The following is a 17,190-nucleotide window of genomic DNA, read 5'->3' on the forward strand; positions in this document are numbered from 1 at the left end:
AACGCCGACAATCATCACACCGAGGAGTGCGGCAATGACGGCGTATTTGGCCAACCTTGTGGCAACGGAGACACAGTGGTGGCCTTCCTGGCACTAAAACCAGACATTGTACACCGCAAATTGTCAAAATGTGAGGCACGTCATTGACTGTGACGCCATCAGCAAGAGTCAAGGCAACGTCTCGATTCAAGGTGCGCATGCCCTCCATTTCTGGAACCCTCCAGTGCTCCACTGTGATGGACGCAATCGTTCCGCAAGCGCGAAGGGCGTCCCGAATGTAAAAATCTTCAAGATTGTAGAGGGCGCTGGTTCGGCTCTATAAATAGAGACGCTGGCAAGAATAAAGGGTCTTTGGCTTCCGGTCTTGAGAGCGTTCACTGCTACGGCTCCGTCCGCTATCATGGGTCCAGGCTAGGCCTAGTAGCCGGCCCAACTCTGCAACCCTGCCATCTAGGCAATCTCTACATGGTGTCAGAAGTGTCTAGATTCTGATTTTTCTTTTTTTTTGTAATCTTTAGGCTATCTCAAGACCATCTCAAGACCAAGACCATCTGCAGCGCCATGGACGCGTCGTCTTCGACTGAGACGCAACCTCGATTCGCGGGTTTGTCTGGCCTAGCGCCGCCACCAGCGTTCGACTTCGATGACCCGGCCTCCTGGTCATCGTGGGTGGAGCAATTTGAAGATTTTGCTGTCGCCACGGGTGCGTCTTCAGCAACGGACGAAGTAAGGATTCGCACACTTCTTTATTGCATGGGTGTTCAAGCGCGCCGCATCCTCTCTTCTCTTGGGCTCACCGAGCTGGAAAGCGCGTCGTATGCAGAAGTTAAACAACGTTTCACGGCTCACTTCATACATCCTGTGAACGAAGTTCATGAAAGCTTTCGCTTCCATAAGCGTGTACAACAACCATCCGAGAGCGTGGACGCGTTCTATTCCACCCTGCGTTCGATGGTAAAGAAATGCAATTACGGCTCTTCCAGCGTCGAAGAAAGGCTGGTTCGTGACCGCTTCGTTGTTGGCCTGTTCGACACTAAGCTTTCGGAACAGCTTTGCCGAACGCCGGATTTGACTCTCGAGAAGGCGCTTTTACATGCACCCTTGTATGAGGACGCGCAGAAAGAAAGCCAGGAACGAGCGCACAACGGTAGTTTGCCTGTGCATGTGGACGCCACCGCGCGTCGCAAATCCATAACGAGAGACGCTCGACGAAACGCTTCGGAAAAACCCTGCAACTTCTGCGGACGCGAAGCTCACGCACGTGATATCTGCCCTGCGCGGAACGCTGCATGCAGATTCTGCAAAATGGGTCATTTTGAGAGCGTCTGCGTCTCCAAGCAACGCTCATCCGCAAGACACTCGCACTCCATTTCTGTGCATCCTATCAAGAAGGAGAAGACGGAGAACGCCAAGTTCGTGTGTGTGAAGGTCAACGGACTTCCTCTTGAATTTAAAGTGGACTCTGGTGCAGAAGTGACTGTGGTTCCCGCCACTTTTCCAGGTATTCCGTCGCGGCTGGACGCGCCGGAGGGTTGCCTCACCGGTCCAGACAACCGGCAGTTGAGGGTTGCTGGTCAATTTTTAGCTACCCTCGAATGGAAAGGTCGCACTTCGCAGCAAAGAGTCTACGTCTTGCCATCGCAGTCGACGCCACTTCTGGGTTATCCAGCCATCACAGCTCTTGGAGTTGTTCATTTCGTTGATGCGCTGGCACGTTCGCAAGTAAGTCAGGCTCCTCCTTCTCATTCTCCTGGGGTGGTATTCTGCCGGTGTCGCCTTTTGCGACATGTCGCATATGGGCGGGGCCTAAAAAAGTGCTTACAGATGCTCGAAGAAACGGAAAAAGCCGCCGGCACTTTCTTCTGCGGTGCATTCATTCACTCCGAGAAGCGACAATTTACCACTGCTGATTCACTAGCAGCAGTAGTTTCGTATCTTTTATAGCAAGAATATTTGCCATCACATGACGTCTAATGTTCAAAAAAACATTTGCAAATTTAATATAAACTCGCTTTACTTCATTTAAGTCTATAACACACCGCGAAAAAGCTCCAAATCTATTTTTCTTTCGTTCCGGACGGTTGTGCTAGGTATCGGCTGCGTTTCGGGCAGTTGCAGACGGTAGCAGTGTAGCTGGAGGCCCCATTAGGCTTGCGCGCTCCAGAATCGAGAGCGTATCTAAAAAACTAGGCTGAATTGGAGCTTAAACTTTATCGTCGAAGCAAGGTAAGTCATAGCGAAAAGTAACAACACCGGTAGTTGCCGGTAAACATGCCGACCGGAATCGCAAGGACTGCTGAATTGGCTGAAGCGGGCGGCTCTCGCTTGAAAGGACGTCGCCATGTTTTCACGCCAAGGGCGCAAAAGCCGCAACTGCCGATTGCGTTCGTACGCTAACGGTAGCCCGTCGCCCGCGCGAATCGCTTCAGCGCATTCCGTTGTTCGACTAAGCGTAGTAAATTGGAGCGACGTCACGATGACGTAGCAGGAAGGCGGGTCCGTGTCGTCACGCCGCCGTCACCGCGGCTCGAGCCAATCAGCGAAGAGCGAATGCGACATGTCGCAAAAGGCGACACCGGGAGAATACCACCTCTGGTCAGTTGCCGACGCAGGATATTTTTGAAGGCATAGGGACTTTTGGTGCGGAGTACACTATCCGACTAAAATCGAACGCTGTACCTTTTGCTCTGAGCGTCCCACGTAGGATTCCCCTGCCCCTCCATAACGTGGTTAAAGATGAACTTGACTCACTTGAAAGACAGGGAGTTATTAGGCGTATTGACAAGCCAACGGCATGGTGTGCAGGCTTGGTGGTAGTTCCAAAAGTTTCAGGTGGATACCGCCTCTGTGTGGATCTGACTAAACTTAACAAGGAAGTTCTCAGGGAAAGGCACGTTTTACCTACGGTTGAATGGGTGTTAGGACAACTAGGTGATGCCAAAGTTTTCTCAAAGCTGGACGCTACTGCCGGATTTCATCAAATCCGTCTTTCGGAAGATTGTCAGGAATTCACTACATTCATCACGCCTTTTGGTCGTTACTGCTACTGTCGTTTACCGTTTGGAATAACATCTGCTCCCGAATTCTTTCAAAGGGAAATGGCTAGAATCTTGGAAGGCCAATCTAATGTTGTTAATATGATTGATGACATTCTTGTTTTTGGGAAAGATAAAGAGGAACACGACCAGAAGTTACCTGAAGTTCTGGATCGTCTAAGCAAAGCAGGTGTAAAGCTTAACAAAAACAAATGTTGTTTTGGCCAACGGCAAGTAGAATTCCTAGGCGTAGTTGTGAGTGAAAACGGTATTTCTCCGAGTCCTGACAAGCTTGAAGCTATCCGTTCTTTACCAACTCCGACAGATGTTCATAGTGTTCGCCGGTTTCTTGGTATGGTGAACCACATTGGTAGCTTCCTTCCAAACCTGTCACAGGCTACAGCACCGATTAGAGAACTTCTAAATAAGCATAGCGACTGGTACTGGGGTCCTATGCAAGAGTTAGCTTTCAACAAGGTCAAGTCAATGCTCACGTCTTCACTCTGTGTAGCTAAGTATCATCCAAGCTACAACACCACTCTGTCATGTGATGCCAGCTCTTTTGGCATTGGCACAGTTCTTTTGCAAGAACAGCCCACTGGTGAGCTACATCCTGTAGCATTTGCGTCTCGTGCACTGTCAGAGGCAGAAAAACGCTACAGCCAGACCGAAAAAGAGGCTCTAGCAGTGACATGGGCAATTTACCGGTTTGACCAGTTCATTCGTGGTATCTCATTTATTGTGGAAACGGATCATCAACCTCTAGTAACTCTTCTAGGGAAATCAGATCTTGACACGAGTTGTTTATGTGCCTGGTAAGCAGCTTGCTACTGCAGACACGCTGTCTCGCACTCCAGTAGCTTCACCTCCCCAACAAGTGGATATGGTCGAAAAATTCTTACAGCTGCATATTTCAGCAATCACTGAGACTCGTCTAATCAGTCCTGATGATGTTCGCAGCCATCAACAGCAGGATGGAGAATGTACCCTTTTAACTCAATACTGTACTCAGGGTTGGCCGCGTAAGGAAAGGCTTCCACAATATATTGCCACGTTTCCAAAAGCAGCCACTAGGCGGCTGCTCTTCGCAAGGCGCGTGCACCGCCGTGTGAAAGAAGAAGAAGATCGGTTCCGGCCTTCTCTGGGTGCTCTTGGTTTGTTCTCCGGTGCCGTCCACGTCACCCCCCATTAAAGCCTTTCGGTTACGAGCCCCAACGGCTACGTAACACTGGTGGAGGTGCATTCACGATCCCATGTCCCGGACCTCTTCTCGCAGCGGTTCAGCGAGTCCCGACCGACTCCCGCTGGTGTCTACGCCCATTCATCGCAGCAGCCGCCGCGTTCACGGCCTCTCCCCAGAGTTCGGTCTCCTTCCCGACCGCCGCCCCGTCCAGCTTCATCCCATGGCGCAGGCGAGTTCCCCTCATCTGACCCTCCAGCAGCCCCGTGTACCGACGAGTTTCCATGGCGCTCCTGCTGAAGACGTCGACGACTGGCTTGAACAGTTTGAACGTGTGGCCAACTTTAATCAGTGGAGTTCTGCCATGAAGCTGCGCAACGTATACTTCGCGCTGGAGGACGGCGCCAAAACCTGGTACGAGAACCGGGAGACCGGTCTTCAAAGCTGGGATGCCTTCCGCCAGCAGCTGCGCGATACGTTTTCCAGCCCCGACCGCCGCGACCGAGCGCGCCGCCTCCTGGAAGCCCGTATCCAAAAGCCCAACGAGAGCGTCGCCATGTTTGCCGAGGACGTGACCCGTCTTTGTCGGCGGGCTGATCCCGACATGACGGAGGCCGCGAAGTTGCGCCACCTGATGCAGGGGGTAAAAGAACATCTTTTCGCTGGTTTGGTGCGGAATCCCCCCCAGACCGTTGCCGACTTCATCAGTGAAGCAACCCTCATCGAGCGAGCCCTGCAGCAACGCTCCCGACGAAATGAGTCTGCGTGCGTTCAGCCCTTCAGCTCAGTGGCCGCTTCGTGCAGCGCCAGTGAACATTCCTCTTTGCGAGAGTTGATCCGAGACGTAGTTCGCGAGGAGCTCCGGAAACTCCACATCATCTCGCCTGATCCCACAGCCGCTGCCCTCACTGAAGTCGTGCGCGAGGAGATCCGGCAAGCGTTTGCACCGCCTCAGTTGCTGCCCGAGCCACGCCCTCTGAGTTATGCAGCAGCTGTCCGTCAGCCCGCGGTGCCTCCCGCGCAGCCTATCCCGTTCGACTCGCAGCCGCCGTCCGTTCTGCCGCCACCCTCCTACCAGCGGCCACCGCAGCAGGGACTCGACATGCAACCACCGGTCCGGAAGGCCGACATCTGGCGCACTCCTCGTCAGCGGCCGCTCTGCTTCCACTGCGGGGAAGCCGGCCACCTGTATCGGCGCTGCCCCTACCGGGAACTCGGGCTTCAGGGATTTTCACGTCACGCCCCGCGCCCACGGTTCGGTGAGCGACCTCGGGAAATCGAGGAATACCTTGCTGCCCAGCAGACTTCACCGAACGGCCGCCAACGGTCACCTTCTCCCGTCCGCTACTCGTCACCTAGCCGTCGTACTTTCAGCGATACGATGAGGGGGCGGTCGCCAAGCCCACGCCGGGGAAACTGAAGGCGGCGACCTCAGGGGGGCAGGTTGCTGAAAAACGAAACCGACGTCCCGAAGACCCCCCCGTGACGACGCAGCGTGATTCCGTGACAGCGATGCCGCCGCAGCGTGATTCCGTGACTCCGAGTTTCCCTCATACCGATGACACAGCTAGCGCCGACCTTCCCGTGCTTGTTGACGGGCACCCAGTGACTGCTTTAGTAGATACAGGAGCAGACTTCTCAATAATCAGCAAGAATTTCGCGGATCGGCTCGCAAAAGTTAGGACTGAATGGCCTGGACCCCAAATTCGTACTGCTGGTGGCCACCTTATGACACCTTTAGGGCGTTGCACTGCACGAGTCACCATTGCCGACTCCGTGTTTGTTGCGGTTTTCGTTATTCTGCCCAACTGTTGCAAGGACCTCATCCTCGGCCTTGACTTTTTACGACAGCATGGTGCCGTCATTAACGTTCCTCGCCGTTTGGTCACGTTTTCACCGCCTGCACCGACTTCCGCAGACGCCGAACGACGCCACGCACCTTTGCGCATCCTTGACGCGGATGTAACCGTGCCGCCCCGCTCATGTACTCTCGTTACCGTCAGGTGCGATGACAAGTCCAGTGCTGCAGGGGTGGCCGAACAGAACACTGAGCTGCTGCTCCATCACGGCGTCTGTGTTGCCCGCGGTATCGTCCATCCGACCAACGGCCTCGCGGATGTACTCCTTACCAACTTCGGCAATGAGCGACAACGCATCGCTAAAGGGACCACGGTCGCCTACTTGGAAGATATCGCCGAAACTTCCGATTGCATCGCACTCCAGACCGGGACATCTGCCAGCCGAACGGCCCAATTCGCCCTCGATGTGAACCCCGCTCTATCACCTACCGAGAAGGATCGACTTGTCGGGCTGCTCTGTCAGTTTCAAGACTCTTTCTCGTCTGCCTCCGCGGTCAAGCAGACGCCCCTCACCAAACACCGCATAATAACCGACGAACGTATCCGACCAGTCCGACAGAACCCATACCGAGTGTCACCGCGGGAACGCGAAGTCATCGCTCAGCAGGTAGACGAAATGCTGAATGACGGTGTCATACAGCCATCGAGGAGTCCCTGGGCTTCACCTGTCGTCTTGGTTAAGAAGAAAGACGGCAGTCTGAGATTCTGTGTTGACTACCGCAAACTCAACCAGGTCACAAAAAAAGACGTCTACCCGCTACCACGCATTGATGACTCCTTGGACCGGCTGCGCCATGCGCGCTACTTCTCCTCGCTCGATCTCAAAAGCGGTTATTGGCAGATCGAAGTAGACGAACGGGACCGTGAGAAGACTGCGTTTGTCACGCCGGATGGACTTTACGAGTTCAAGGTCCTACCGTTTGGATTGTGCTCCGCTCCAGCGACATTCCAGCGAATGATGGACGCAGTCTTATCCGGCCTTAAATGGCAAACTTGTTTAGTATATCTGGACGACGTTATTGTGTTTTCCCCAACGTTCGAGGAACACCTCCAACGCCTTTCCACCGTGCTCCGGGCTATAAGATCTGCCGGCCTCACGTTAAAACCTGAAAAGTGCCACTTCGGTTACGAAGAGCTCCTGTTCCTGGGCCACGTCGTCAGCCGTCGAGGTGTTCAGCCCGATCCCGCCAAAACTGCAGCCGTCGCCAACTTCCCTACTCCCTCCGACAAGAAGACAGTCCGGCGGTTTTTGGGACTCTGCGCCTATTACCGCCGATTCATTGCAAACTTTTCACGAATTGCTGCCCCGTTGACGCGTCTCACCCGAGATGATGTCACCTTCGCCTGGACAGACGAACAGCAAAAGGCATTCGATGACTTACGCCACCGCTTGCAAACAACGCCTGTGCTTGCCCACTTCGATGCCCATGCCGAGACCCTGGTTCACACGGATGCAAGCAACGTAGGCCTCGGCGCTGTGCTCGTACAGTGGCAGGATGGCGCTGAGCGAGTCATCGCGTACGCTAGCCGGACTTTGTCTCGTGCTGAAACCAATTATTCCACCACCGAGAAAGAGTGCCTCGCTGTTGTCTGGGCAGTGATGAAATTTCGCCCGTATCTTTATGGCCGCCGCTTCCAGGTTGTGAGCGACCATCATTCTCTTTGCTGGTTGACGAACTTGCGCGATCCCTCCGGACGCCTTGCACGTTGGAGTTTACGTCTACAAGAGTTCGACATGACCATCGTGTATAAGTCCGGACGCCAGCACAACGACGCCGACTGCTTGTCCCGTTCGCCTATCCAGTCGGCGAACGAAGACGAAGAGCCGGACTTCCCTCTTATCGCAACTGTCGACGCAGTCACTGTTTCGCAGCGCCAGCGTGAGGACCCGGGACTCGCTCCACTCATCGACTTCCTGAAAGCGCGTACTACGGAAGTACCCCGTCCCTTCGCCAGAACGCACTCCTCGTTTTGTCTCCTAAACGACGTGCTCTACAAGATCAACTTCTCTCCCACGGGAAGGGATTATCTCCTCGTCGTGCCAGACACTCTCCGCGACGAAGTCTTGCAGGCATGTCATGATGAGCCCACCGCCGGTCATCTCGGCTATGCTCGAACTTTGGCTCGCATTCAAAAGAGTTTTTACTGGCCCAAACTTGCGGCGGCAGTGCGCCACTATGTACGAACGTGCCACGAATGCCAGCGACGGAAAATACCGTCTGTAAGGCCAGCTGGTTTACTGCAGCCTGTCCAAGTGCCCAGACTTCCATTCGAGCAGGTTGGCATGGACTTGTTGGGCCCTTTTCCAACTTCCTCCTCGGGCAACCGGTGGATAATAGTCGCTACCGATTACCTCACGCGCTATGCTGAAACAAAGGCCCTCGAACGAGGCACGGCAGCCGAAGCAGCGAAATTTTTCGTCGAGCGCATCGTCCTCAGGCACGGCGCCCCGTCAGTTGTCATAACGGACCGAGGCACAGCTTTCACGGCCAAGCTGCTGGAATCCGTCATGCAGCTGAGTGGCACTGCCCACCGTAAATCCACCGCCTACCATCCACAGACGAATGGCCTGACCGAACGTCTCAACAAAACTCTCGCCGACATGCTGTCCATGTACGTGGACGTTGAACATCGGTCTTGGGATGACATCCTACCGTACGTCACATTCGCGTACAATACGGCACAACAAGAGACCACGCGCATGACGCCCTTCTCTCTGTTGTATGGCCGCGAGGTGTCCACCATGCTAGAGGCCATGTTGCTCCTTAACGGTCATGACCCCGAAGCTGGTACCGAGGAATTCACTCAGCGCGCCGAAGAAGCACGGCAGCTTGCGCGACTGCGCATCCGGACCCGGCAAGGCCGAGACGCTCGGCGTTACAATCACCGCCACCGAGTAGTGACCTTCGAACCGGACGACATGGTGTGGGTGTGGACTCCGATTCGACGCCGAGGGCTTTCCGAAAAACTGCTAAAGCAGTACTTCGGTCCCTACAGAGTGGTCCGTCAGCTCAGTGACGTCACATACGAACTTCTTCCAGCCGGCTCTTCTACTTCTCATCGCCGCCAGCAGAAGCCCGAAGTCGTCCATGTCGTGCGAATGAAGCCGTACTTTTCGCGCGAGCACCGCTAGCTTACGAACTGCTTATTTCCTGCCATGTTCTTGTGAACTGCTTTTCTTACCTTCTTTTCTTGCGCATGCATCGGGTCGATGTTTTTTTTTAGGGAGGGGGGTAATGCCACGTTTCCAAAAGCAGCCACTAGGCGGCTGCTCTTCGCAAGGCGCGTGCACCGCCGTGTGAAAGAAGAAGAAGATCGGTTCCGGCCTTCTCTGGGTGCTCTTGGTTTGTTCTCCGGTGCCGTCCACGTCACCCCCCATTAAAGCCTTTCGGTTACGAGCCCCAACGGCTACGTAACAATATGAAAAAGTATTGGGAGTATAGAGGTGATTTGTCCCTCATAGATAATATTCTCTTTAAGGACCATAGACTTGTCATCCCTGCTTCTCTCCAAAAGGTGACATTAGAACTTCTCCACGAAGGTCACCAGGGTATCAATAGAACTCGCCAACGGGCGCAAGAAGCTGTTTGGTGGTTTGGCATGTCTCAACAGATCCGTGACAAGGTACTCATGTGCCGACAATGTGCTTCAACACGAATCCCTCGTCAGGAGCCACTTATGGTTACAAAAACTCCTTTGATGCCATGGGAGGAGGTTGGCGTAGATTTGTTCAAGCACAGAGGTCATGATTATCTGTTGGTAGTCGACCATTACTCGAGATATCCAGATGTCATTCACCTGAAGAATACAACTTCTGTTGACGTCATAAATGCCATCAAAAGCATCTTTGCTCGATTCGGCATACCCAAGCTAGTAAGAAGCGACAATGGACCTCAGTTCTCTTCAAAGCTCTTTTCCTCCTTTGCGGGTCAGTATGGTTTCGAACATAGAACGTCAAGCCCTAATTACCCGCAATCGAACGGTGAAGTTGAGCGAATGGTTCGCACCATCAAAGACATCTTCACCAAGTCTTCAGATCCATTTCTGGGATTGTTGGCCTATCGTAATACTCCGGGTGTCACTGGTTACAGCCCAGCGCAGCTATTGTTAGGTAGAAGATTGAGAACAAGGTTGCCAATGGCTAAGTGCCAGTTGAGACTCAAATGGCCGTCATCTACGACTTTCCACTCCAGGGATCGGCAGGCTCGCCAGCTTCAGAAGAAGCATTACGACAAAAGGCATGCAGCCAGTCGTCAGAGAGATCTAGAAGCTGGGGATCGTGTTTGGGTCCGAGACGTAAAAACTCCTGCGGTGGTACTTAGTCCAGCAGCCCGACCGCGCTGCTATGTGGTGGAGACGCCGACTAAGGTTCTAGTCCGCAACAGGATTCATTTGATGCCTTTTGTCAATGACATTTCTGTTCCGCAGTCGACAGAGCTTGTGTGGAATGAGAACGGGCACTCGACCTTGCCTACTCAAACTCAACTAGCATCAGAGGAGTCCTCGGGCGCAAGCACTGAACCTCAGGGTTCAAGCACGCTGTCGTCTCCGACAAATGCACTTGACAGCAGCCCTGTTTCTACACCACCTCGAGGGTTGCACGGTCCCTCACCTCATCGTGAGATGCTTCAGTCTTCGCCAGAAGAAGTCCTGGACGCTCTCCCCTCTTCGTCACCACCTGGGCGCACTACAAGATCCGGCCGACGTGTGAGGACACCTCGCAGACTGAACCTGTGAACCTCTGTGACTGAACCTCGCAGACTGTGTGACAGTGAGCTGTGTCGTGTGCGTGATGGGGGTCAATGTGTCGGGAAGGGGAGATGTAGAGGGCGCTGGCTCGGCTCTATAAATAGATACGCTGGCAAGAATAAAGGGTCTTTGGCTTCCGGTCTTGAGAGCGTTCACTGCTACGGCTCCGTCCGCTATCATGGGTCCAGGCTAGGCCTAGTAGCCGGCCCAACTCTGCAACCCTGCCATCTCGGCAATCTCTACAAAGATGTTCAGGGAGCCAAAGTATCTTGAGCTTTACTGTCTTCGGTTTCGGGTCAATCACTAGACAACGGCGGTTTTTCACTTGTAACTCCTGAGTGCTCACGAGCTTAGCTTTCGCTAACGCTGTCTTGCATGTTATCATCCATACGTGAGACATCTGAAACTGTCCGATAGAGCTGATGTCACAGAGGTCGACGACACCCCGTAAGGCATCTCTGAAGTCCTGGGCACGATAGGGACGGCCAGCAAGGTCCGCATGCAGAAATACGAAGTTAAAAACCAGCTTACCAGCAGGCAGACGGGGAAGAACAGTACGGTAAGTATTACTGGCAGCAGAAGCCGCAACAGTACTTCGGCCTAGGGTTGATTTATCCATTTCTGCGGAGAGCATCAAAAACGCGACCGTTCAGAACGCCGTCTTCGTCTTTCTCCCCATATGCTATCCCCGCAGCCGATCACCCATCGTGTTGAACTGCAGCACACTCTCCGCTGCACGCATTGCACACCGTCGTCTTCATCAACTTCCGGCTGTGGAACGAACACTTATTAGACAAGCTTAACCTCGATCAGAGATTAGCTTGAGTGTAGTATCGTCGCCAGACATGCTGATGACCCAGGAAAGCAAAACCATGAGCCAAACAGGCTAAGCATATCCGTTCGCATGTCTGCTCAGTTTAACAACGTTAAACCCCTACCGCTTTTTATTTTTTGTACAAGTTGCTCCCTGATTCCTATCATTGCTCGTTTTTGGTTTATTGCGCGACCGCTCACAGCTTGTCTCTTATTCTGGTAGCGCAAAGCCAGCACCCGAGAAATGAACAAGAAAATCAAATTTTTCTTGCACTCGCCAGCGCCCCCGTAGTCACAGAGTGACAAATTGTAAATAAATGGCTTATGTAGCAAGAGTCTTCAGCAGATGGCTTTGCGGGCTCCGAAAGTGTCAACAACAACAAAAAAATCGAGATAGCATTCAAATTGACGGTATATTCATCACGTGGTTGTTTCTTTAGCGCGTATTCCAGTTCTTAAAATGCAGCCATAACATCTTGTTCTCAGCATTACGGACATTTCAGTATTTCTCACGAGGTAAACGACAGATATGAGCCGTCTTAAGCAGATAGATGAAAGTGATGACTCGGCCGAGACAGGCGCAACCTAGAGGCATATAGATATATTACTGACCGGTGCGCTCGATCTTCCAGAGTGACATTGCAAGCCAGTTGCGCTGAAAATGAATGCGCAGGCTCGACTCATATAAGAAAATCGTGTTTTTATAAAAAAAACGAGAGAAAGTAATCGCGTTATTTGTTGGCAAGAAAACAGCCGCTATCAAGGTTTACTAGTGGCCGCTGTCGCTCTCACAGGGTTTTCAGTGTCTCCATGCTGCAGCCAAGCTTTCAGGTGACAACCAATATAGTAGCGTCCATCCTAAGCCCAAATACCGATCCCCAGAAACCACAAATACCAAGTGAATATGAGCCTGTTGACCGGAAAACAGCCACTGCGAACAGGGCTCGCGCAGCCATTCGTGCCCCCTCGCCGACAGCCGCGCCACTAGCGGGGCGCGCTGTCTCTATATGAAAGTTAAGCCGGAGTTTCGTGACCAGAAAAAAAACATTGAAGGACTATGGTATTAGATTGCGTACGAAGAAGCTGAGATCCTTTTTATAATAACTATATTCAGGCGAGGATGTTATTTTGAAACAAAAAAGAAAAAATGGGCTACTACAAAGGGGTAATTTTTCAGATAGCATCCGCTAGTACTTCTTTTTTCTTCAACGCTACCACGTGTCTTCCAGGATTCCCGCACGAGCTTGCGTCGGAGCAACGGGCCACGTCTTGTCCTCCTGCTGCGCTGTGTTGCATCCAGAATTCGACTGGCTCCAGAAGGTACCGAAAGTACGGCGCTGAATTTAACCACATGGAAAGACACGAGCAAACAAATCTGCCGTCTGGTTCCGGTTTTGGACCCCCAACGTCTCCTGCGGTGTCTTCGCCGTCCGCGCCTTGAGACCCATCGTCGCCGTCTTCCTCGTTGAATAAGTCTCCCCAGGACCACGAGGCAGTTGGCACGGAGCCTTTTGAAGCTGCAGAGAAAGGCGTTTCGGCCGAGGCCGATTCGGCAATGGTGATCGCCTTGACGCCGAGCGATGCCGAGCTGCCTCTGGACCAGCACCAGGAGCCCTCGCCCGCAGTAATCAACGCAGCCGCTGCGTTCAATTGCTTGCGAGCGCCCGGAACGAAGACGTCTCCCAGACGGTCGGCTTTGAATGATGAAGACTCGGTTGCCACGGCCCCTGCAGAACCGGTTGCCATCTTGGCTCCCCCCGACGCTGTCTTCCGCCGAGTTGACCGCGGCTGTGGTGCGGCGCTGTTCATGGCTTGCTTTGCTGTCCTCGTCGTTCTGGCGTTCGCCGCAGTTCTGGCCTTGAAGACGAGCATGGCCATACGAAACTCGCCGGGCGACGGTGGTGCTTCACACTTCTGCTGTCCCGGCGAAGTCACGGAACTCGTGAGATACGTGAACGCGACGTTGGAGCCTTGCGACAGCTTCTTTGAGTTCGTGTGCTCAAATACTGTTAGGCGTAAGATGGGAAACACATCCAGCACCCGATCGTCGCCCCTCAGCTCGAACCGAGGCATGAAGCCCAGCTCCGTTATGACGCCTAGCGGGTCTCGAAGACAGGTGAGCGCTTTCTTGAGGTCCATGTTCGATTCTTGTCTGCATTCGGGAGCGGACCAAAACGCCGTGGTCGAAAAGCTAGCCGCATTTGTTGTCAGCAAGTGCGGAGTATACCTGCGGGATGGTGGAACCACAAATCTGCTTGCCTATCTCCTCCTCAGCAATCTCAAGTACAGTATTTCGTCCCTCGTGGGGGTCACCTTAAAAGGACATAGTGCTATTTCAATTTCCCTGAAGCCACTCCTTGATTTGAATGATCACCGGTTTCAACACTGCCTGAAAGACTCCCTTGAGAAGCTCAATAATTTTGCTGGAAGGCATGTAAAAGTTGCCGAGGTGACTACTTTTGCGGGTTCATTGCAAGCTCCTGACCCGGCAGGCGTCAAAGTTGAGCACTACACTGGCCTTAACCTCTCCGCGCTCTTGCAGAAGTGGGACATCAGGAAAGCTTTAGAGATCACAACGATCGGCTTGCAGCACGTGACAGAGGTCAGCGTGAGCGGCACAGATCAAATCCACGCCCTCTTTGACGCCCTCACCTCCCAAGAAAAAAGCGTGAGTGATGCTGGAGCCTCCTACCTGCTCGCATGCAGCGTCTACAACGGGCTAGTTGAGCTCGCTTGGCCCGCCGTGCATACGCAGTCAAACAGGCTAATATTCTGCACGCTCCAAATCGAGCTGATGCCGAGCATTCGCGACATAATGTACTCGGACGAGTTTATTACGCCCGACAAGAAGGTCCAGGTGACCCGAGTTGTGAATTCCATCATTGAGGCCATACAGACCGACCGCATTGTCAGCTCATTTTTCAGCGGCGTCGAAAGAAATTACTTGGACACGTTCTTTGCCGGCTTGGCCCTGGTCATGCCGTGGGAAAGCGCTCGTCCGGCAATCAGGGAGACGAGTCTGACGCAGAGCTTCCTCGAGAGGATTCTCGAAAGTCGTGCCTACGAGTTCGAGGCGCGGCTCAGCCTGGCGCGCTGGGGCCTGCCGTTAGCAAGCAGTGCGGTGGAAACCAGTGCAGGAAGCCGGCATTACCTTTCACTCCACAAGGGCACAAACATCCTGATTTCTCCGGTCGTCTATGCGTTCATACGGAACGACGTCGCCCACACAGACGTCTTCAACACGCCCATCATCCCCTGGTCCCTGGCGGAATCCATCTGGCGCTTTCTCCTCAGCGAGACGGGGCTGCGGTCGGACCAAGCTCGCCTTCGTATTAAACACCTCGTCGGCTGCTTCCGAGAGCACTACCTCGCCGGTGGCACGAGTGGACTCTCTACCTTCAGCGAGGTAGACATAGTGGCGGCTTCGCTGGGTCTTTCATCGGTGCTCAAGTCCTTTTCCGAGCCGCTCTGGTTCAAGGTTGAAGCGACGGGAAACTTTTAGAGCTTATCGCACAGCCAGTACTTTTACATTCGCGAGACGTTCTACCGCTGCCGCGCAAGCTCTGACCAGGCTAGCAGAAGCTATGTTAACGTTCCTGTAATGTATGCTGGAACGTTTGCTACGACGTTCCAATGCGAAATCTCGAAAAATATGGCCAAGAGGGACGACTGAAATGTCACTTCTACAAAGAATAATGCTTGACCTGGACAAACCAACTCAAAGTGTAATAGTCTTCACCCACCACCGCCGAAATTTGCATCATTTTTTCGTGCTTCCTTTGAAAGTATCTCGCGTTGGCATTTGTGACTGTTTTATTAGTCTTCCTGTTTTTGACTTTCAGTAATAAAAGTGCCAATTTCATGCTTGTGCGGCTGCAGCTATCTGAGTTAGCGAATTCTTCTAATGGTTACATCAAGATGCCCGTAATTTTCTAGTTTTTCATGTTCTTTATCGTTCTGTTTAATCCTCGGGAAAGCTGTTTTAGATATAGATTTTGAAACTCTCAAAACTTAGTGCATTTGATTAATGAGAAACGCTGCTGCAAGGCTGTTCACAATAAGCTTGTGATGTTCCCACGTTTACGCTTATCGAAGCAGAGAATACCCAGAAATGTCTTGCGCATAACTGCACCGAAAAAGTCATTGAAGAAGGTGTCGCAAAGTTTTTTTTTTAAATATTTCTTTTGAATTAAATGGGCTATGCTTTGTTAAAAAAATGAACTCTTAGAACAGCGTGCTTTGACTTTGGATGTTGCCTAATTTGCCTGCCTTGCCTCATCGAAATTTAGTTGTGCCGCACACCAGCAGTAGGCACCTCGCACTTTGTGAGTGTTGCGGAATGCATTAAGTGCCGCCAATGGCGGGGGGGGAAGGGGAAATATTTTACATAGTGTTGCGCCACGCTCCCTCTCGTTTGTATTCGCTCATGTAGCTCATTGTTGCTGATTTGGTATTTACTTGAAAACAGCCCCGCACTTTGCCGCCTGCAGATAACGCACAATGCGTAGCGCGTGCATGGTTGCTGAGTTGCAGTGTGCTGTCACCTGTGCCAACGAGTAGCGAAACATCGCCTATTCTATTTGTTACGGGAGAAGCGAAACGTGCCTCACTTTGAACAGAACGCCGCTGTTCTTCGGAGACGTCGTGAGATCTGAGACTCGCGCCTTCCTTAACGATTCTTTCGGGAATTTCTGTATATGCGTACATATGGCGCTAAATGAGAACTTACCATTGATTTAACCAAAACTGTTTGCATGACAATCTCGAGGCGCACATCTAGTTTGTTGTTTGTTGTTCATTCATTCACAGACTATTTCTTATGAAATAGTTCTGGAATACCAATACCTAAACTTCGCATGACGCAGAATATATCAATGTATAAACATATCGAAGGTATTCTGACAAAGCCTCAGAGACTTGATTTTTAAATACTGTGCGCATTCAACCCTGGATACCCAAGGTACCTAGAAAAGTCTAATTCGCGCGATCTTAGAATACGGTTGTGCGGTTTGGAATCCCATAAAGCCCGTTTACGTAAAAAAAAGAATCGTTCCAGAACAAGGCTGGTATTTTCATGTTTAACCGATTCGACGAATTTTGTGCCTGCTTCTCATGTGTCTGATTTGGCGCTCGCTCTATTTTCCTCGCATCGTCGTACTGAATGTTATACTTGCTTGATCTCAGTCACGTGGAAACTGTCCAGCTCTTTCTGAGACATCATTTAGCAAATCAAGCTGTCACGAACTACACATTTCACCTCTTACTCCTCGTGCTGACATGTTCGAATAGTTTTTTTTTTTTTTTTGCGCACTATAAAAACTTTAAACTTTCTTCCTGGGCTTACTTGTGCTCAGGCTTTGAAATAATTTTTCGATTCCGCGGTTTGTAGCTGGCGTGTTCGTGCACTGTGCTTCCCAGCGCTTTCAGATTACCTCACAGGCTTGCTGATTGTTCCACATCTTTTTGAGCCTTTATTTTATTATTATTCTGCCGTATCGCAATGCGAGACTGCATTATGTGATAATAAATAAATACTGAAGTTTGTCACGTCATC

The 17,190-nt window shown here is 52.1% G+C and overlaps 1 protein-coding gene across 2 annotated transcripts; it reads left to right on the forward strand.

The window, feature by feature from the left end:
- The first annotated feature begins 359 nt into the window (after positions 1-359).
- Positions 360-16,344, forward strand: LOC149370608 (uncharacterized). 2 transcript variants are annotated; one of them, XM_089562398.1, is made up of 2 exons: positions 360-1,722; positions 12,866-16,344. In XM_089562398.1, the coding sequence occupies exon 2, from the start codon at positions 13,192-13,194 to the stop codon at positions 15,136-15,138; it is 1,947 nt and encodes a 648-aa protein (XP_089418524.1). In that variant the 5' UTR covers positions 360-1,722; positions 12,866-13,191; the 3' UTR covers positions 15,139-16,344. The 2 variants fall into 2 exon arrangements, with proteins under 2 accessions (XP_089418524.1, XP_089418535.1); XM_089562409.1 differs by lacking the exon at positions 360-1,722 and adding an exon at positions 11,248-11,382.
- The last annotated feature ends 846 nt before the right edge of the window (positions 16,345-17,190 follow it).

The sequence above is a fragment of the Amblyomma mixtum genome, chromosome 1 (genome assembly GCF_055824585.1).
Source record: "Amblyomma mixtum isolate Tamu chromosome 1, ASM5582458v1, whole genome shotgun sequence".
NCBI classification, from domain to species: domain Eukaryota; kingdom Metazoa; phylum Arthropoda; class Arachnida; order Ixodida; family Ixodidae; genus Amblyomma; species Amblyomma mixtum.

Excerpts from the sequence above, each read along its gene's own strand:
- LOC149370608 (XM_089562398.1), top strand. The coding sequence starts at position 13,192 with ATGGTGATCGCCTTGACGCCGAGCGATGCCGAGCTGCCTCTGGACCAG.